At 38.7% G+C, this 20,911-nt stretch overlaps 4 protein-coding genes across 8 annotated transcripts; 3 read left to right on the top strand and 1 right to left on the bottom strand.

Moving 5' to 3' along the window:
- Positions 1-594: 594 nt before the first annotated feature.
- Positions 595-5,339, top strand: LOC112567259 (biliverdin reductase A-like). The gene is made up of 7 exons (XM_025243880.1): positions 595-795; positions 1,477-1,593; positions 2,336-2,433; positions 3,054-3,160; positions 3,682-3,862; positions 4,329-4,465; positions 4,888-5,339. The coding sequence occupies exons 1-4, from the start codon at positions 668-670 to the stop codon at positions 3,086-3,088; spliced, it is 378 nt and encodes a 125-aa protein (XP_025099665.1). The 5' UTR covers positions 595-667; the 3' UTR covers positions 3,089-3,160; positions 3,682-3,862; positions 4,329-4,465; positions 4,888-5,339.
- LOC112566144 lies at positions 3,115-5,027 on the top strand. The gene is made up of 4 exons (XM_025242119.1): positions 3,115-3,160; positions 3,682-3,862; positions 4,329-4,465; positions 4,891-5,027. Exons 1-4 carry the CDS (start codon positions 3,115-3,117, stop codon positions 5,025-5,027), a joined length of 501 nt encoding a protein of 166 aa, XP_025097904.1.
- Positions 5,340-6,596: 1,257 nt separating the features above from the next.
- Positions 6,597-13,531, top strand: LOC112566766. 5 transcript variants are annotated; one of them, XM_025243111.1, is made up of 10 exons: positions 6,597-6,826; positions 7,329-7,544; positions 8,615-8,763; positions 9,309-9,434; positions 10,142-10,236; positions 10,591-10,702; positions 10,924-11,009; positions 11,479-11,733; positions 11,984-12,227; positions 13,008-13,140. In XM_025243111.1, exons 2-9 carry the CDS (start codon positions 7,342-7,344, stop codon positions 12,191-12,193), a joined length of 1,236 nt encoding a protein of 411 aa, XP_025098896.1. In that variant the 5' UTR covers positions 6,597-6,826; positions 7,329-7,341; the 3' UTR covers positions 12,194-12,227; positions 13,008-13,140. The 5 variants fall into 5 exon arrangements, with proteins under 5 accessions (XP_025098896.1, XP_025098891.1, XP_025098894.1 ...); XM_025243106.1 differs by having other exon boundaries at positions 6,622-6,826; positions 12,066-12,227; positions 13,008-13,531; XM_025243109.1 differs by having other exon boundaries at positions 6,624-6,826; positions 7,329-7,533; positions 8,637-8,763; positions 12,066-12,227; positions 13,008-13,531.
- Positions 13,532-13,624: 93 nt separating this feature from the next.
- LOC112566765 (CDK5 regulatory subunit-associated protein 1-like) lies at positions 13,625-20,884 on the bottom strand. The gene is made up of 12 exons (XM_025243105.1): positions 20,421-20,884; positions 20,150-20,253; positions 19,560-19,698; positions 18,554-18,685; positions 17,975-18,056; positions 17,458-17,578; positions 16,876-17,118; positions 16,171-16,324; positions 15,835-15,965; positions 14,694-14,843; positions 14,174-14,314; positions 13,625-13,771 (listed from the first exon to the last, which is right to left on the bottom strand). Exons 1-12 carry the CDS (start codon positions 20,845-20,847, stop codon positions 13,655-13,657), a joined length of 1,941 nt encoding a protein of 646 aa, XP_025098890.1. The 5' UTR covers positions 20,848-20,884; the 3' UTR covers positions 13,625-13,654.
- Positions 20,885-20,911: the final 27 nt, after the last annotated feature.

Raw genomic sequence — 20,911 nt, forward strand, 5'->3', positions numbered from 1 at the left:
TGTCCTTAGACCTTTCTTTAAAGAAAAAGAAAAGTAGAAGAAGAAAAAAAAATCCACTGACCAAGGCCGGGCCCCCTTGACAGCCGCGGGCCCGGGTACACCAGACCCTGTCCCCCCTCTCTCGTCAGGCCTGCGTCTGCTGCACGTCTGATTAACATTAATAACCAGGTTTATAAACACGATCTGTCCATTATTGCTTGTTAATCAAAATTGTGATGAAGATAAAACATATATATTTATTGTAGCGGGAGCGCTACTTAGGCCTAGTCACTCCACCCCACATCCCCTTCCACCCCACGCGTGGTCGTATATAATTAAGATTGAAATCAAACATGACTTCCTTAAGAGTGGGATTTTGCCTACGTGGTCCTCCTCTCTGAGCGAAGTATTTATGACAGATTTTAAACCTCATCAATCTACAGTGGAAGTGTGCACTGCTTGTGTATCAGCCATGCTGACAGCAAGGACCGTACATAAATACAATACAAACTCAATGGCGTGGCCCTGATGGTACCTTTAGCAGACGACACTACCTAACGATTCCATTGGACCATGAATTTGTATTACACGTCTGTGATTGGACGATTTTGACCTCGACCTTTATATAACACGCAAGGTTTAGGTACAAAAACTTTGTATGTGCCGGTAGCTGTCTTAGAATCCTGCAATGACTTCTGGCTTCCGAACCTTTGGCGTTGTTGTTGTTGGTATTGGAACAGCAGGGCGGGTGCGTTTAAGAGATTTACAAGAATGCGGCTCTACCATTAGTTTGGAACTGAAAGGGTTTGTCTCCAGGTACTCGTGCCTCGTTTGAATCACTTACGTAACGTGTATAACACTCGACTACTGTAGACTCGAATGGTGTCTGTTATTCGATGCTAAATAGTACAATAACTTGATTCAGTGCTGTTGGCAATAAATGTCTTAATAAAAAAAATGTGAAGTTGAGGAGGGGAGAGGAAATGTGGTAGACATAAGGGTCGATCGAAAAACCCACAAACGACGGCCGTCTGTTGGATGTATTGCTTGGAACTGCATTTGCTGTAGACGCGTATGCCTTCTTGATATGTTTGATCACGGACGTATAAATTAGTTCGTGGTTTAATATTTTGGCTGCGGATTAGGGTTCGTGGATCGAGTATGTAGACGCAACCCTTTGGCGTGGAGTGTACCGTCTGCTACAGTCATTTAATTTGTTTTGTGGACACTGTATTTTGACCACACCAGCTTTGAAGGATATGACGCTATATAAGCAAACTTTTATTTGTTTATTTTTTTATTTTGATGACAGACTGAAACAGAACAAGACAAGTTTGGCATATTCACAGAACATTTGTCTTTGTATTTTATATATTCATTTCAGTTTTTTCTTTTCATAAGAATGTTTACCTCATTCTATAAGCATGCTTTCTCAATGGTTAAAATTGACTTATAGTTGTTGACATCCAAAACTTTGTATTTTGTTTTTTCATAAAGGCATGAAAGCGAAATTCCTGGTGTGACTAAGTTGTCCTATGAAGAATGTTTGGCCAGATCTGACATCCATGCTGTAATAATCTGCACCGAGCCGCACACCCATGAGAACCTTATAAGGCAGGTTTTAAAATCTCCTATAGGACTCTGGTATCTGCAAAAGATAAAATGTCCTGTAAATGATAGTGTATTAATTAGATATTTCTTACTTTTGAAGTTTGAATGTACAAGAGCCCTACCATTGCTGGCCATTACAAATACGGTTGACCAGAAAGGGGTGTGGTTACGGAAACTATCGTCACATCATCTGCTTCATCCAGTCACTTCCCTAATCCTCAACTTAAATCACACAACTTTACAAGACTCAAGCATAATTATAACTGATGCAAAAAATCTAAAATATCCTTATCACCTGGTTTATTCATTATAAGCCAGTTCATTAGCATACTACAACTCCATGCCCTACTCCCTTTTGTTTAGTCAGTTTGGTTTCATTTCCCTCTATTCAGTGGTATTTGACCTGGTACCACTCTTCAAGCATCTGATTTCCGTAACTCACCTTTATGTAATGTCTTCACATGTGGCTGCTCTTAATGAACAGCAGTCATGAAGGACTAGAGTCATGAAGCTCTATAAGCGAGTCTGATTAGATAGCTTCTGTCACATTGCCCATTTGTGTAATGTGTATAACAGGGCTTTTACACCATTATCTGGGAAAGGTGAGTCTACACTAATCACAGTCTGTCATATTAAGGAAATGACAGTCTCGTTAACATCTAACAATATTTCACCTGTCACAAAGATCAGGTTTTAAAATACACTAAAAATATTAACCTTCTTTTTTTTCTTTTTGAATCTTTAGACAAGCACTCTACAGCAACAAACATGTCCTGGTTGAATACCCTGTTGCCTTGTCATCACAGATAGCTCAAGACTTGTATCAGCAAGCAAACCGTAAAGGTAACTTATTGTACTTTGTTCAGTGCATGTAACATAAATAGTTAATTTTTCTAATGGATAAATGTTGATATTTTGTGATAATCACAGGTTTAGCTTTGATACTTTGTCTTCATCAGATCTCTTCCATTGCCTTGTGGACTACCTGTGAGTTTATTTTATAATCCCAAAACTGTAATGGTTTTTTTTTCCTTTAAAAAGGCCCAATGTCTTGAGCTTTCATCGTTTTTCAGTGTTACAAGTTTTGTTACCCTGCAGGGCTGATTGTGCAGCTGCAGTAGCATAATAGAGAATTAATTCGTAGATGGTGCATTGAGAGCTTCGTGTAGTTTTGTTTGCATCCATCTTTAGTCCTTTTGTCCAGTAGCTTGGTCTGCTTCACTTCTGCATCAAATATTTTGTTTTACATCGGTTGTTTTCCCTTCAGTACTTTAACTGATTTGTCAGTGTGGCAAAGCTGCCCATTCCTCCTTGTTTACTCTGAATTGTGACCAGCAACACATCACACAGACAACACTGATAGAATTGATAAAAATTAAAAAAGCCCAGTATTTTGTATCAGTGTTTATAGACTGCTGATTTGATCATAGCAATGTATATGATAATTTGTACTACAATGTCAGGTCTTGTACTTCATGAAGAAATATCAGACTTCTGACAGAGAGTCACAAGTCATTGAAAGAAATGGCAACAGCAGAACAGCTGAAATGTGCAAGGAGCAATTTAACAGGTGAGAGTCACAACAAAACATGTTACCCAGAATATATATATATGTGTGACCTCTTCTAAAAAGCAGAATCAAGTGCAGTAGCTGGAGAATTGCTGCTGTGGGACTTGGGAGATTTTTATTGTCATCCAAACTCTCTTAACTGCTGCATTAAAAATATGTCTGGACTGTAGGAGAGTAATGTGACAAGTTGAAAGTCACTCTGCTGCTGACATCATTTTTTAATGAAATATCTATTAATTTTAAAAGAAACACTGCTTCATTGCACTATTTTTTTTTTTATTAAGATGGTGAGTACTGTGAGGGATATTCACTTTTTGCTCTAGTCTTGACATAGAATATGCAGCAGTGAGTTTTGAGATACAGAACATGATGATGTGGAAGGTTTTGTGTAATTTCCTGTGTATAATCATATGTTTTGTGTAGCTCTGTTATTGTACTACTTTTGATTATGACATCATGACTGTTGATTATCTGATAAATCAACATTATTCTGATCTCTTTTCTTCATTTATTATTCGTAGGCAACTACAATGGATGGGTGGAGAAACTACCACTGGAGGGCAAGCCTCTCATAAGTAGCGTCTCTGCTATTCAGGCCTTTTATGATATATTTGGAGACATGAAAGCTGTGGGGTCCACTTTGGATATATTAGATGATGGCTTCCAGTTCACAGGAAAATTTGTCACCACAGATGGTGAAAAGTATGTACTTTATATCCCCCAAAAAGCTTATATGTCTGCTTTATTATTTTCTGTAGTCTTTGTACGCTGATTGTTGATGTCAAAGCACTCATTGGCTTCTTTTGCTACCAATCCAGTAGTCTTTATTCTGTTCCCACTGCCACAGTTTGATAGAAGCATTGGTGTTGCAACTTTCATTTGCTGCTAAACTTTAAGAATATTAAAGTAACGGTTGGTAACTGGGGAACAAAAGAAATCATACATGCATTTGACATAACCCTAGTGTGTTTCGTATTTGACATTGCATACTTATGTGTTTATTAATATGATATTAAGCAACAGTTCACTTACTTAAGCTTTGTTTGGTTTCATATAAAAGAGATTATAAAAGTGAATTAATATTTATGAAATTATGAAAAATGGTCTTATCAATGTTGATTACTTACCAAGTTTGATACCAGATCTAAAAAGTTTCTCTTATTTACAGAGAAGTGAGTGTCTCGGGATCACGTTACAAACAAAAGACGCCTCGGCAGTCTCATGTCTATGTGGAATTTGAAAGTGGACGAGTGTTTGACTCAAGTGTTGACAAGCCATCAGCTACCTCAAGCACAAACAAATCTGGTAGGGCTAGTCTAAGATTTTTGAAAATATGTCAGATTACTTTCTTATAAAGGCCTATAAACAATGAAAAATACTCAGTAATTTTCTAATATAATCAAGTGTCTTTCTCTTCTTTTTTTTTGTGTTTATTTTTTCTTACCTTATTAAATAAATCTAAAGTGTATGTATCTTTAGAAGGATCATAATAGAAAAAGTCTTTAATCATCATTGTTTGGTTCGTACCAAAAATATTAAGCATGTTATTTATTGACATTTTAAAAGATGATAGTCATGAATCATGGTGTCTGCTGATTAGATACATCTGCTTGTTATTAACAAGGATGTTTGTGTTTTTGTGCATTTCTTGTTTACTGCTTAGCAAGCCATGTAAAAATGCTGAAAATCTTTTTTAATCTGTTGTAACAATTGTTCCTTAATCTCAGCAGGTTTGTTTATGCAAGATCTGAAATTGTTTGCTGCTGAGCTGTGTGGTGAACATGAAACAGGGGACAGAAGTGCCATGTCCATCAGATGTCTGGAACTTGCAGAGCAAGCTGATGCCTTTATTAAAGTATCAGCATAAATTAGTTTTTTTATGCAGGAAATCCGTATTATTTATTTAAAAAATTAATAAAAATGTTCGTCAGGCTCTTTTGAAAAGTTTCTAATCACTATGGGATAAAATGCTGCCTATGCTTCTCAGAGGAGCAACAAGGAATAAACTATGGGATAAAATACAAGCCCATTTGTACAAAAATCATGTCTGATATTAGAAAAAATCTATACATGTTTCTGTGAAGTGTTAGAAAATTACTTTTTATATTTGATAATGTTTATTCTTTGCTAATAATTTAAATTAAATTACATGAAATATTTGACTATAATAACTCCTACCAGGGCTTCTGCTTACGCAAAAAATTGCGTACAGTACGCATTAAAAGTTTGGGGAACCCCTTCAATTTTCGTCAATGGGGTCCCCTTCAAATTTGGGCGAAGAACAGGGACCCCTTAAAAATCTGAAGAAGGGGTCCCTGGGACTCCAAAGAATTTAGCCTTAGCAGAAGCCCTGCCTACTATTTACACAAGAACATAGTCTGGGTTTTGCACTTTAAAATTACCCTTACAAGTGCAATGAGCGGTTGTCATTATTTAATGAAATAGATGTCCCCAAAGAAAAGCAAATGATAAAGAGCAATGAATCCACACACTCGAAGCAATGTGCTTCAGAAGACAATACGTGTGCATGTGGTAAGCCTTTTAAACTAGCACAAAGGCACAGATGTGCAATCTCGGACAATAAATCCTTGTTCACAATAAGCCCGTCTGTTTACTGAAAGGAGATGAGATGGCATGGGTTCACCTTGGCTTACTACACTCTGTCAGATTGCTCCTCTACGACTGATCTTTTTGTTTTCATGTTTGTAGGTTTCACCTTGAAACAATGGTGATATTTTTTTATTTGTGTAGAACACATTAAATCCACTCTGAAGAGAGAAATGCAGTATATATATATATACTTGTTCTTTATTTTTATTTAACAGGTTGTATGGATATAGTGTGTTTGCTGTTTCTTGCCAGTGCTCATTAGCAATCTAAAGTTTCACTTTCCTTGTTTAGTATTTTTTTTCTTTGTATCAAAACTGTGAGATTGAAGTAGTAAAACAATGAAGTTAGAAATCCTGGATTGTGGTAGCAACTTGTAGTGACTTTTAAAGTCATCATTGGAGGGGCTATGTGATATTTCATTTTTTATAAATTAATAAACACCATACTCATTGTACTTTCAATATAGTGTTTATGCTTTTGAATCTTGCTTCATAGCAGCTCACCCTTTCTCAGAAGATCGTAGCTAGCTACTATAATTTTTCCTTGTGGTCTGTAAAATTTCAGTCACACAATGTGTTCATAGAAAAGAAATGCATCTTCAGACCTAACTGAAATGTCTAGAGAATTGATAAACAGTACCCTGTAAAATGCAAAAATGAAGATCAGCAGGGAAAGCGAAAATGGGGGAAAGGGTGTAAAAAAAAAAAAAACCCTAGACGATGATGTTTGAACAGTTTCTGAAAAGAAAAAAATGCCGTTTCTGAACATTTGAAGGTTACGATCGAATAACACATACAGAGAGAACAGCAATCAGCTGTAGTGTGTCGATTCACGAAGATTGACAAACATGCTAGTAAGAGGAAAGAGCAGAACTCGAGTGACGTCAATTATGTCAAGCCTGTGACGTTGACATTTTAATACGTCATTGCTCAGTCGTGCACAGACAACGGAAGCAGTTTGGTGATGACAGTGTACAGAAATCATCCCCACTTAAAATACTTACCTCGCCAGTCATTTTGCGGCTGCCTGCCACAAACTGGATTCTTACCCATCAAGGTGAGTGCAGGGTGTTCAGCATATTTCTTAAATGAAGAGATGTGAGGTTGGCATAGGAGTCTTTTTTTTTTTTTTTTTTTTTTTTGCAAATCTAGTTTACTAGGTCTGTAGCCAGGGAAAAGTACAGACAATATGTAAAATCAACAGTATAAATGCAATTTTTCATACTACGTGATGACATTGTTAGTGTATTTTTTAAAATTAAAATAGATACAACCTAGCATAGTATTAGAAGATTGTCTGGCGGGTTATCATGTCTCCCAATCAGCAGGGTAGCGGATTAAACAAAAAATTGAGCTATGGTAACAAATGAAGCGGGTTAAAATAAAGATGCTTCAAAGCAAAATGCACCAAATAAACATAGTCGACGGTCTTCCCGTACTCTTGTGCAAAATTTGGTCATGATGAGACAAACCAGTAGAGGTTCGTACGTGCGCGTGTGTGAGAGAGAGCGAGAACTGAACCATTGATCACAAAAAGCGCCGTGTGATTAACGTTTCAGCGTAAAGGAGACCATGAGCAAAGTGGCGACGTTGTCGCGTGTTGGGTCCTCACCCAGTGACGTCCTGCAGGACAGTGTGGTTCAACAGGCACAGCTGAAGTTCCTGTCCTGCGTCGATCTCAATGAACGTGTGTCACACTACTGTCAGCGGCTGGCAGCTCTCGGAGCCTTTTGGCGGCAGATCACTGCACTCGGGATGGCCCAGGTTCAAGATCGGTGAATCATTTGTGTGGATGGATGATAAAATGATGTTTTAAATATCCATTTTTCCTCTATAGTGATAAGTACTTGACGAAGAGGTGAAGCTCTGTACCTTGGTGGCTTTAGTGCACACGACTCTAAAACTCACTGGAGGCCCGCTCGCAATTGTTTTTCCTGCACAGGTCTTTACAAAAGAATGAACTTCGGGCCTGTTTGGTAAGTTCCAGCAGATTCCAAACGCGTCAAGTGAGGTCCACTCAATTCCTTCAGATGTCGCCAGTAAATTTGTAAGCAACGAAATGATTCGGGAAAACGACAGTCTAGCATTTTCGTAGTAACATTAGAAATCCTGTTATGTAAGAAATTCATAGAAAACAAGTTAAAAGGAGATTATGCTGAGATTACAAATGTTAATTGTCTTGCAACGAATTAACACTAAAACGATGTAAATATTGTTAACTGCTTACTATTCTAAAAGCCCAACAGTAAGTGGCAAAAGAGAAATCGGAAACCTCCAGGTACTACCATAATGATGTCGGTGAAAAGCTCAGAATGTACTATTTTCTTGTACCAAACAAAATCTTAAAGCTCAAATAGCAGCGTCAGTTCATGCGCTCAACGATTTAGATATTGTTAATCTAACTTTGAAATCTGCATGAGACACAACATGGACTTGATGCCAATTCACCAAACTCTTAATTAATTGAATTGCTTTCATAAAACTTTTTGCCGCGAAGCTTTGAAACGAGGCTGGTCGTCTTCTACAGTTCTACGTCGTTTGATTGGCGAAGAAAGCGGAAATGGCACAATGTTGTCAATGGGCCCCAGATTCATTCCTTCCCTAAAGATACTTGCAGGAAAACTCCCAAAGACTATGCCCATCCAGTAGAAATGGATAACTGATTTATGAGGTAAGATAAATTATAAATAAAGTCGGCAGAAGGAGAATTTTGAGCTGCTTGACACAGTGAACCACTTATACTGCGACCACCAGACTGAGATTCTTTACTTTTTCTCTTAATATTGAATGAGCACCCAGAAATGAGATGCTTTTAAAAGTGAAATAGTTCATAATAATTTCTAAGTCAGATCCCACGTGCTGACCAGGGTCAAGTGGTCAAACGGGTGGAGATATTACTTTGTACGCTGGACCGGGTGGCCCGCCAGCTGTTAGAACGATCGGCTCAAGTGGAATCTAAGAGGCAGGCCGTTCAGCAGCTTATTGACAATATAGGTGAGACCACGGTCTTCGAAAGCACACACGCCTAATGCAAGCATATAATTATTGATAGGCCCAACACTACTTAACCTATATGTGGATAATAGACACACGGGTAACTGTATCCTGCCGTCGACTGTACAATAGGGGATTGGCTGTCAACAGCCAAAAATAAGTCATTTGTGTGACAATCACGAGAACCAAGTTACTATTTATTGTCGCTTTAGATCTATCGACAAGCTACTGCTTTATATATTAATATATAAAGAAGACGAAAGTACGTTTTTCATGTCTTTTCGCATCCAAATTTCTTGCTTACCGTTTGTTGTTTTAATATCATTTAGACCACAGATTACAACGGATGAATGTGAAGTAATATGAGCAAGTGTTCTCTAAACACATTGTATAATGTATAATTGTATAATGTTAACTCATGACACGTTTAAAGTCCTCTCTTCTTTGTTCTTTAAAGCAAAGTGTAACGACAAAGTGACTGATGACTGACACAAGGCACAGATCGTGTTCATGGTAAAGATCTGCGTGTCTGTGTGTGTGTACAGCCGTGTCTGAGCACGCAGTGGAGGCGCGGGCCCTGGAGCTGGCGGAGGACGTGCTGGAATGCGAGTACCGCGAGCGTCAGCAGGCTATGCACGTCATGGCTGTACACTCCCTGCAGCAGGAACAAGGTCAGCTGCCTCCCTCCTCCCGTCACATCTTCCCACTTTGACATCACATCTACCTGCACACCACAGTTTCTAGACGACCTTCTGCTGAAAAAACATCAACAGGAACAAATTTCTCTTATGATGTTGAAATGGTCTTGATGCCAAAAAGACTCAAGTCTCTGTCAGCTGCTCATCGGCTTCTGCCAGCTTGGGGCCATTGTTAAAAAGTAGAAGTAACGTTACCCAAGGGTAGACTGGAACCGTTATGAAGTCCTGTATTAAAAACCAGGCGCAGAAGAAAGTTGATAATCTAAAGGTCCCTGCCTTGGGTATAGGTTACAGCTATAGATAGGTACTGCAGGGCTTCTGCTAAGGCTAAATTCTTTGGAGTCCCAGGGACCCCTTCTTCAGATTTTTAAGGGGTCCCTGTTCTTCGCCCGAATTTGAAGGGGACCCCATTGACGAAAATTGAAGGGGTCCTCCGAACTTTTAATGCGTACTGTACGCAATTTTTTGCGTAAGCAGAAGCCCTGGTTACGGAAGTGTCTCTGGCTCATATCTACGACCTCAACAAACACCGATGTCCCACAGTTTATATTCTAATATTGTCTAGCTATTAGTGCTGTGTTTATGGGTGTTTGTTGTTAAATCTTCGGGAGGAAATAAAGGGGCCGTTAAAACAGAGCGTAGACATTGCGACTGTTAGTAACTGGTTACCTGTCTCACAGGTGAGCTGGAGAAGCTGCTAGTGCCCCAAGTCAAGGTACTGAGAGAGACGATGGACCAACTGGAAGAAAAGGAAGAGCGCCTCAGGCGCGTGCAGGTATCTTTGTTACTGTTGTCAGAATGCTGTGCTCTAGCCGTGCTTTAAAGGTACTCATGTGCCGACATTTAAATTGTCCAAAGACAAAGAAACATCCGAGTTTTAGGCCACTAGTTTCAGTCTGGACGTTATTTCATATCACCTGCAGCTTTCACTTTATTCATTTCTTTTACAATTTTTTACTGTTCATAAGCTTGATTAGGTCTCAGCACGACACTAATGTGGTAGAGCGTTATGCTGCTACAACAAACAGAACTTTGACTGTTACGGGTATTTTATTAAGCTGTGATGGACTCTTACATACACGACACTGTTACAAACCTGGACCATTACAAACGACGATGGCTGTTACAGATGTTGTACTATGCCGTGAAAGAGCACTGTAAACAAGATCTGACTGTGCTGGAACAACAGGCCCGAGACTCGCTGCAAGAAGCTTCTGCATGGAAGGAATGCAGGACATGTGGTATTAAAGTTAATACCTATCTCAGTCTCTTCTTTTTTTTTTTCTCTCTCTCTCTCTTGCTTTCCTTGAAATACCGGTAAATAATGGTGAAAGGGAATGTTCAGTTGGATATTTTACTTCTCCCTCCCCACACACACACACTTGTGCAAGGGCAGAGTGAATGTGTCATTCCTTCACGATCCATTTGTGAGGGGGCTTTCATCATCCTGGTCATCTTGCAGACATCGCGCAGAAGTTGGAGATGATGAATGTGGACAGCATGCGACAGCACAAAGCTGAGCGGGAGGTGACGGTTCTGCGAAACCAGGTAAGGACATCCCGACCTGCAACTGCCGTTGTTGCCGAACTGATCTTGAGAGAACGATGATAAAAAAAAAAAAAAATAAAGGACTTTAATGGCTGTGATGTGTGATGTAATTTAGAAACGACAGCTTTCGACTATTTAAACGTTAAATATGCAGCTAATCTACATGTGTCATTAAGATCTAAAAAGAACCTGGTCACGCCTCCGGTTCTGATGATAGCTTTTTGATTTTATCTTCTCTTTGAAAAAACGATTTAAGAAAACAACGCCCGTGCTGGTTCTGGCCTTTGTAAACGGCACTTTTCGTATCGTTAAGCCTCGATTGATTCTTTCCTAAGGTTTTTTACTCTTGAGTTTCGGGAAATGGCAAGTTCCCTCCTGAACGGCAACAGAAACGGCCCTCAATTATCGGCTGATTGTGGCCCTCCTGCTACCAGTTGCGGCCCTCAAACACTTGTTCTTCTGTCGCCAGTTGCACCACTTGCAGAAGTGGGGCGGGGAGGCGCTGCAGACCAAGTTGCTGCAGTGCTCTCGTTCCCGTCTGATAAAGCAGCGCATCAGCGAGCTGCAGAGGCTGTTGTCTTCGCCAGACCAGGTCGTCCCTCCAGACAGCGAACTGCAGGGCTTCCAGGACCCCTTCCCAGCCTCCGACATCTTCGTCAACGACAACCAGCGGACCACGGATTTTCTACTGGCCGACGGCGCTCCCAGCCTCACCGCCAATCAGGTATATGGTCGGAAGCGAAAGTAGCGGGTGTGCAGTGACGAGGCCTTGGACATCTAACACTTTTATTCATTTGTTCAGTACAATTTCTTTTGGAAAAGGTTTCTAAATTAGTCTCACGTGTACATCGTCGATTATGGCTTTATAGGACCTTTTCTCACGGAGCGTGATTATCTCGCTTTCACTTGGCAAGCACTTTCGGCTTTGCTCCAGGATTGCTCATATAGCTGCTAGCATTTTTATTTTCCTTCAGAATATAAACTTTTGTGCCAGCGATGTGGCGCGTGAGACAACCACCGCTGCACTAAAGCTCAAGTTTGACGTTATGGCAACAGGTGGAAGAGTACCTGAGCAGAGAGTTTGGTTTCGTGGTACGCGGCGACTTCCTCATGTTCTGTCGACTAAAGGAGGAGCTGGGCAATGCTGGTCTGGCTTACCTGGCACACAAGGTGCGCGACGCTAGCAGTCTTCGTAAGGACGCCCTTGATCCATGTCAGGTAGTCAGACATTGTCGTTTGATCTTCCTGCTTTATTCTAACCGTGTGTTGCTATGGAAACATGAGCTGCTCGCTAATAATAATAAATGCACATTTTTAAAGCGCATAATAACACTCCTAAGTAGCATGATCTTAGCGCCTAAGAATAACGAGGCATGGAGAGCATACGAAGGACAGGAAAACAAATAACACATGAACTAAGAAAGAATTAACAACAGTACTAATGATGAATAACAACAATTACAGAAAGCGCAGTTTTACATGAATGTGGTGGCTTAACCAACCAGACATGTACATTACACACAAAAAAATGTAGCTTTATATGCAAATCAAGGTTGAAAAATCACCACAATGAACGAGTAAGCCTTTCTGTCTTTTAATATCAACAAAAATATTAGATATCTAGGTAAGGAAGAGTAAATCGTTTAACTGAAATTCATTAATGGTTACTAACAAACCGAACCAGCAAAACAACGTTCAAGTGCTAATCAGGGGCCTCGACAAACGTAGGCAGTGGTTGCTTATGGGAATTACTGAACACACGACAGGTATAAACTAATATTCATGTTTATATACATTCTCTTAACACGTGTCAGAGGCACAAAAGTCTGTGGGAAACTTTTGATAAAACCTTTTGTTATAAAAGTTTTTCCAGCTGGATGTTTTGTTTCCAGCTGTATGAATTCATGCGTGTTAAGGACGTAGGCGAGATCAGTGCATTTTGTAACTAAATGAATACTGGGGTGTCCATTGGTCTCACCACAAAACTACTATATGCAGACGAGGGTTTTCGCCGATCCTACGGAGTTGCGGCGGATACTTCACGTGTTGCAAGACATCGCCTTTCAGTTTCGCGAAAACAACAGTCTGACGGAGAGCGTGCTGGACAAATGGAACATCTTCCTACGCGACAACCTCATCTCCACCGACCCTCAGCAGCGCTGCAGCGCCACCCCAGTCAAGCGCGGCAAGGGTAAGAAAAGCCGCGCCAAACACTCGCCCACCAGCACCCAATCCACCACCCCGCCAGGTAGCAAGGACAACGTGAGCTCACGCTCATCCATCTCTCGCCTCAAGCGGGCCTTTGGCATCACTCACAAGAAGAGCCAGCATGCCCAGACGGCCTGAGGGGGTTGCACCGGTCTGCCTTCTTATCCCTCGCAGTCAGCTTACTGCCTAGGTCTTCACACTCCTTTATGTGCTTCTTCTAAATTCCATGCGTCGTATATAAGCACTTGAAGTTATTGGTGTTTGTCAACATTATTGTTAGTTTTCTTTGGCTGAGTAAACTCAGTATGTTTCAAGATTAATTGTTTGTAATGTTTTGAATATCTACAGCATGCAATTGAAAGCACATATAGAGAGTGGTTACCACCTCTTTCACTGCCTGTGCATGCCACTCAAAATAACCCCTGGCGGACAAAAGGCTATATCAGAGACAGCTCAAGATCATATTTGTAAGATGCTTGATTCTTCCAAAAGTCTTGTAGTGTCGTATGATATAACGGCACAGCTCTCAAAGTCTGGGATGTCCCAGAAACAATCTGCAACAACCATAATTATATTCAGTTACACTAGTACCCTAACAATCTGTACAGCTTGTGCATTTTATTACCACTGACTCAAAACTAATAAACTAGTGAATAGGGACTGAAATGAAAATGACAGCAAACAGCAAACTGGCTAGAAAAATTCAAAATGATGAGCCACACAGATGAGTCTTTTGAACTAGAATTAGCATGCATAACAGCAACAGCCACACAGTCTGTGAACCAAAATTAGCATGTAGCAACAGACAGCAAATCTTCCTGTCTCATGAACTCAGTTTCCTAATTCTTTATCTGCACCATTAGACATTTTTGATAATCACATTCCCCCCTATTTATGCCAAATGACCAAGATGCTCACACAACAGAAAAAAAATAATTGTGTAAAATTCAAGAGACCTGTACAGCGACATAGTCCCCAGGTTTGACAGGATGGAGATCTTGTGCTTCTTTGCTAGAAGGAAGCTCAGCATTGGGAAAGATTACTCTTGTGTTGGCTTCATTCCTGCCTGCAATGTCTTGGGGTGATCTCTTGCTATTCTGTACTCAAAAATATAGTTCTTATTCACCTATAATCAATAATGGACCGCAAAACAGGGAACCTTTCTCACCAAGTAGCAACTGAGATGATGACTCTTTTGTAAAATGTAACACAGCTTACTTTGATAACTTTTCAACAAGCCTTTGCATAACAACTATCATAATAATAAAACTAGTTTAAACTTTTGTTGTTCTTGGATAAAACTAATTTGAATGTAAAAGATGATAAATATGTGCTGGTCACATTCCCTCTCTTGTAATAGAATAAATATAGAAAAAGAAAGATAAGAACTTATTAGAAATCAAAGCAAGAGTCATTAAACCACCTAGTCTCACACACAGCAATTCAATGAATGTAAAATGTTGTGCATTGGCTCACCCCTTCCACAAGAACCAGCTGTTTGCTTCCAATCTGAGAAATATTGACCTTCTCAGACTCAACTCTGAATACTGAAGCAATCTCTTTGTGCCGTTTCTGCTTCACATCAGCTGGAACATCATCAATCAAGCGGTGGAATGCTCTTGTTTTCTACACAATAGTGGAAAAAAACCCAACACACAAAGCAGTTATATATCATTCAAGGTCAACAGCAATGCAGACTATAAACTTTTGCAGTCATATTCACCAAGGCCACAAGTTTTCATTTATTTTTAAATATTTCACTGCAGAAAGCCCTTACAGCTGATATTTTACTGACTAATTGCGGGTGGAAGGAATCCGACAATAGTTTGCAATGATACCATTATTCTACAATTAATGCAGTTAGTTTAGTAATTTCCTAGCTCTGATAGCACACACAATGAATAACAATGAAAACATAATTTAATAGTCTACTTTCCAAGACATATTTTGATTATCTAAACCTGCCTTAAAAAAAAAACTTCACAAGTAAAAAACAGCAAGCTTTACTATTGGCAATTGGTGTTTTACGCTGAGCCAGCAACTAAAGGTGCAGACACACAAGAAACCAAAAACAGGTTGGCAAACTGTTTTTTGATTACAGGGGTTTGCTAAGCCCCCTTGCCAACTGTTTCACAAACCAGTTTTTGGGATTGCTAGTCACACAACAAACATTCAAGTACACTGCTTCGAAAACTCTGAGCACGACAGTAGCCAATGACAGAGTTCATCTGATCTGCTCGTGTTAATTTATGTGTGTGTATATATCTCTCAAATCAATGATGTAAAGCAAATATCTGGTGCATAATTGTTTTAAGCACTTATAACTGACCTCCATAGTGTGGGTTTTCGATTTATCTTCTGCTATGGCTGTATTTGTATGCTAAGAATTGATTAATTTATTGTGTAATTCTAGCAATGACTGCAAACAAGAGCCAAACAGGTTTGCTGAACCATACAGTTTGCAGAGTAGGAAAAACATGACTGTTTTGGAAAAGTTTTGTGTTTTGGCTTTTCATGGGTCTGTCGCTTAAGGCTATATCACAGCAAGGCAGCCAGCCCTGTATCAAGCATTAGCAAATTCCCTTCCCCAAGAAACAAAATGGTTAAGATGGAGTACCTGCCGCATACTATATGGGAAACAGAAGGCAAAGTTGTATTTGACATGACGGATGAGTGACAGAGTGTCTTGATGGTCCTCGTCTGTTTCCCCACAAAAGCCAGCAATAAAATCACTAGACAAGGCAACATCTGAGGACAAGTGGAAGGAGAGAAAACAAATTTTGAAATATTCAACAACAAAAAAAATACAGAATGACTTTAATTGTGTATATGCTATAGAGCTTTTTGCAAGCCAGACCTGACCAATGCACATAAAATACTATGTCCTTGAAGTATCTTTCTCAGTGGAACTGTATTTCCTGATGCTTTCATGTGTATCAAATGAAAATATTACCTGAAATAATACTGCGAATGTGGTGCACAAGATCAACGTAGGCTGAACATGTGTAGCCCCGTCCCATTGATGCTAAAACCCTGTCACTGCCACTCTGTGCTGGGAGATGAAGCTGTTTGCAGATGTTGGGCCGTTCCTGGATCAGTCTTAATACCTGGCACAAAACATTAGTCATCATGCTAGAGAAAACCTTTGTTAACACTGCTTATCAACATTAGACCATAGAACTGATGACATTCATAGGATTCTTCTCATTTTTCCAGATATACCATGTTCTTTTAACACAAAGCAGTCGTCTCCCTCTTAGACATAGATATGGTCATAAAAATAGGACAGGCTGGCATTCTGACTACATATTTTTTAAATAAGATTTAACTACATTTGAAACAGATGAAGTCTTTCATGATAATTTTTTTTTAATCTGAAGTTTATGCCATTCTAGAATCCCAGTTTATATCTTTTGCAGTCTCATTACTAGAAAGATTTGCACAAAGTGATTTTTGTCTCTTCTTTTATGGATTTTTGAAGGTGCTGAAAATTAATATTCTTAAACCAAGAGATATTGAAGCATGAAACACACACAAAAAAAAACCTCACTTAAATTTTAAACTAAAAAATCATGCTAAATTAATAAAGCTCTCAAGAACAAAACAGTCCAACATTTTTTTATTATATACACTGTCTCTCTTTTTTTTTTCTTGTTACCTCATCAGGAAAGTCCTTAGGGTGAGGAGATGTGAAACGAATGCGCATTTCTGGATCGATGAGGGAAACTTTATCTAGTAGATCAGCAAATCGCCTTCCCCCCTTGCGTGGTTTATAAACTGTTTTAAAGCCACTACATGGGGCAGACACTGAATCAAGATCAACACCACCCAAATGATGATCTTCTGACATATCCCGGTAACTGTTGACATTCTGTCCAAGCAGTGTTACCTCTTTGATTCCCTATATGATAAATATATCAGAAAGGACAACATTGTAATCAGAAGAGAGCATCTAGAAAAACATCACACAGGATTGACACTTCACATTGCAACTTCTAATATTCAAAACTCAATCATACCTTTCCCTCATTTCTTCATCTCTGCTCTCCACCTGGAAAGGGTGCTTATGCATGCAAACTCTGTTTGTCTTTACATTTACAAATAACAGATTTCTACAAATTTTATGATATTTGATCTGCTGAGGAATCCCATAAATCATTCCCCTTACAAGTTTTGATTCCAATAAATCTTAACTCAAAGTAATGTATCCAAATACAAGTGAAAGCTGAAAGGGTCTAACCTCATCAGAGAGAGCCCTGATTTCATTTAATATGGACCCCATGGGGCGACTTCTCTCTCGACCACGTGTGAAAGGCACAATGCAGTATGTGCACATGTTGTCACATCCTCGCATTATAGAGCTGTGTCCCAAGCCAGAAAAATACTTTTATTAGATGCATACAAGTTGTGTACAAGTTTATTAAAATAAGCAAAGTAATTTAAAAAGAGATAAACTTGTCTGATCACAAATTATGTTTAACCAATTTAGTTAATTATGCTTTGCTAAAACAACTAAACATTATTACTACTGCTACTACTATTTTCACACAACTTGCAAATAGCTTCATAAATCATGAATAAAATTAATTTTGTAAATGTGGAGGAAAGAAATTTAAATGTCACCTTTAATAGCCAATACACAAGCAAGAAATACATTAAAACAAAAGATATAAAAGTGTAATAGCCATTGTTGTAATGTGCAATAGCCTTGCTAGAAAAAGTTTCTGGCATTCCAAAACTGCTTTCATATAACTTACACAAAAGCAGAAGTGTTACTAGTATCATAACGAACTGGAACTACGTCTGCATAAGTTTCTTCCAACGACAGTTGCACATTAACTGGAAATAGAAGCATTATTAATGTTACTGTGGTTGTACATACCTGGATCCACAGAGAGAAAAAAAAGTATTATGATAAATGCCCTGGTTGTTTCCAATGGATAAGAATGTACTGATTTCATTTTTAAGCTTTGCTTCTCAACAAATGCTGAAAAAGAATGTCTTCTACATCTTTTCTTAATAGCAGACTTTTCTTCTTCCTCTCCACCTCCCTTTCTCTCATGGTTTCTAAAGGTATTGATATGCTTTAAATGAGCTATTATTATTTAAAACAACGGAATAAGGATCATTTACTATCTGACAACTACAGCGCCGAAATAAACATTACCCCACTTTTTGTATCAAATGCTTTACCCTCAACCAGTCTAAAAAATTAACATAAAAATGAAATTTTCCTGTACACAGACAAAAGGGCTGCTCACAAACAGACACTAATAATGTTACTAAAAAATTTACAATTTATAGTTTGATTCAAGCAACCGCTCAATGCCTTCTACCTGCAGCATGGCCACTTGATGCAGCACTAGCTAGAAGATGAGGAAGGTCACGATAGGCATCTGGTCCACACACCACATCTATCATTTTGTCTCGTTCAACAATTTCTTGCTTCAGTCTCTCTGCCATACATCCTGTTAATAAATATATGAAAATAAAAATATAATGCATTCTCTTAAAGACCAAAGTGAACGGTTTGTGTTGTTTGCAGATATCGATGGGTATAGTCAATATAAACCTAACTTGTAAATTTCAGCCTCCAAAACCCATCCTTTAATTAATTATCCACTACCATTTACACCTGGATCAACGAGTGAGCTACGTCATATTGGTACACCATTCACAACATTGTCTGAAGTCAACACCAAACAGAGAGAGAGAATGTGTGGCAGTTTGAATTATTCGGACATTGAAAGTCTGCATTTCTTGTGGTTCTGAAAAACTGCTACTTAAGCACAAGAAATGCAGACTTTCAATGTCTGAATAACCCAAACTGTCGCTCTGACTGGTGCTGACAGTTGGCAATGTTGTGAATGGTGTACCAACGTGACATAGTACACTGTTAGCAGTGTTCGTTGATCACAGGTGTGAATTGCATGCTATGATAATTAACAGATGGTTTTCGGAAGCTGAAATTTACAGGTTAGGTTTATATCGCCTATATTTACAGACATCTGCAAAACATGCAAACCATTCAGGTTGAACTTTAAAAAGGACAAATTAATCTTGCTACCAGGCAGCCAAACATTAGCTCACCACTGTTCCAGGTGTATCATTTACACAGTCAATATGTGTATTTTCTTTGGATGTGTTAGTATATAGTAAGTGTACTTTGACAGTGACACCAACTTTCAATTATTTTATAACATATATGAATACACAATTTCATACAAATTAAGAGTAAGAAAAATAACTGCTGCGTCTATCCCATAACAAAAATCATAGAAGGCAATGTTCATCCATCACACAGTCAAAATAAAAATGACAAAACTTTCAGTAATAATTTACCAAGTAACCCAATAGTCACAGGATGTCGTCCCCGAACTCTATGCCTCTTTTTAAGAGTTTTGAAAAACTCAAGTTGGCTCCACACCTTTCCTTCTGCACCTTCTCTTATTGCACATGTCATTAGAAGAATCACATCTGCCTGACATACAATAAAACCTCATTTACAATTAAAAGATACTTATTTTCTTCTATGACCTTACTGGCCTAAGTTTATTGCAAAACTACTATTGCGATGCCAGAATGCAGTTTTTCAATGTGATTATTTACATAATAAATACAAATGATATGTGCAAGTAAGAAAGTGATGACAACTGGTATTATGTATTTCATTAAAGTATCATCATCGAAACCATCTAATTAAATAATGTATGATAGAGAAGATACTGTAATTATATACCTATATAAATTTCAGAACAGCTTTCTAAAAGTGCTATAGTAGGAAAGATTGAATTTATGAAACCGTTAACTCTCCACTTGACTGTCATTGTGATGTGATGCTGCATAAAATAAATGAGCAAACAGACATTAAACACTAAAAGTTGAACAGTAAAATTTAAAAGAGGGTCCTAATAATGATATTGACATATCACCTCTGTGACATCACTTGTCCTGTCATAGCCATTCTTCTTTAAGATGCTCCAGGCTATTTCAGTGTCGCTGACATTCATCTGGCATCCATAAGTTTGGAAATAAACTGAAATGGTGGAGATAGATCAGATAATGCCATTTAACTAAATGATCATAAAGATCTTCCCTAAGGTAATAAGAACTAAAAATCAAAGCGCAACACAGTACATTAAAAAATGCTTTCACCCTGAATATGTTTACATATTTATTGACCGAGGTAGTATAGAAACAAACCTTTCTTCCCAATGCCACTTAAAGATCGGTGCTGAATATAAGGTACAGAACAACCTAAATCGCTGCCTATGGCTTGTGTTGTCTGTGGCATAAAATCAGACAATGTAGGGCTTGTCTCTGATATTGTTAACGATATTTTCTTTTTGTTAACATCTGAAGTAGAATTTGAAGTACACACTTTTCTCGCAGGTTTATCTGACCGAGGATTTGTACTTGTAGTTGCAGTACCAGCATGTACAAATCTTCTTACTCGTAAACATTCCCTGTTGCTTCGTACGCTAGTGTTTACTCCAACGATTGGTCGTATAATGCATTTAGATATATCTTGATACTTTGCGTTGAAATAGCGATTAAACTGCACTGACAATCCCACGAAAGACATAATTTTGTCTCCCATCCTTCCGCAGAATATCTTTTCCATAGACATGCTGCGTCTGCGATCCTTTCGTCCGACTCTAGGTCAAGAGTCAAGGTCGCGAATAATAAAAAGT

The sequence above is a fragment of the Pomacea canaliculata genome, linkage group LG6 (assembly GCF_003073045.1).
Source record: "Pomacea canaliculata isolate SZHN2017 linkage group LG6, ASM307304v1, whole genome shotgun sequence".
In the NCBI taxonomy this organism is placed as follows: Eukaryota; Metazoa; Mollusca; class Gastropoda; order Architaenioglossa; family Ampullariidae; genus Pomacea; species Pomacea canaliculata.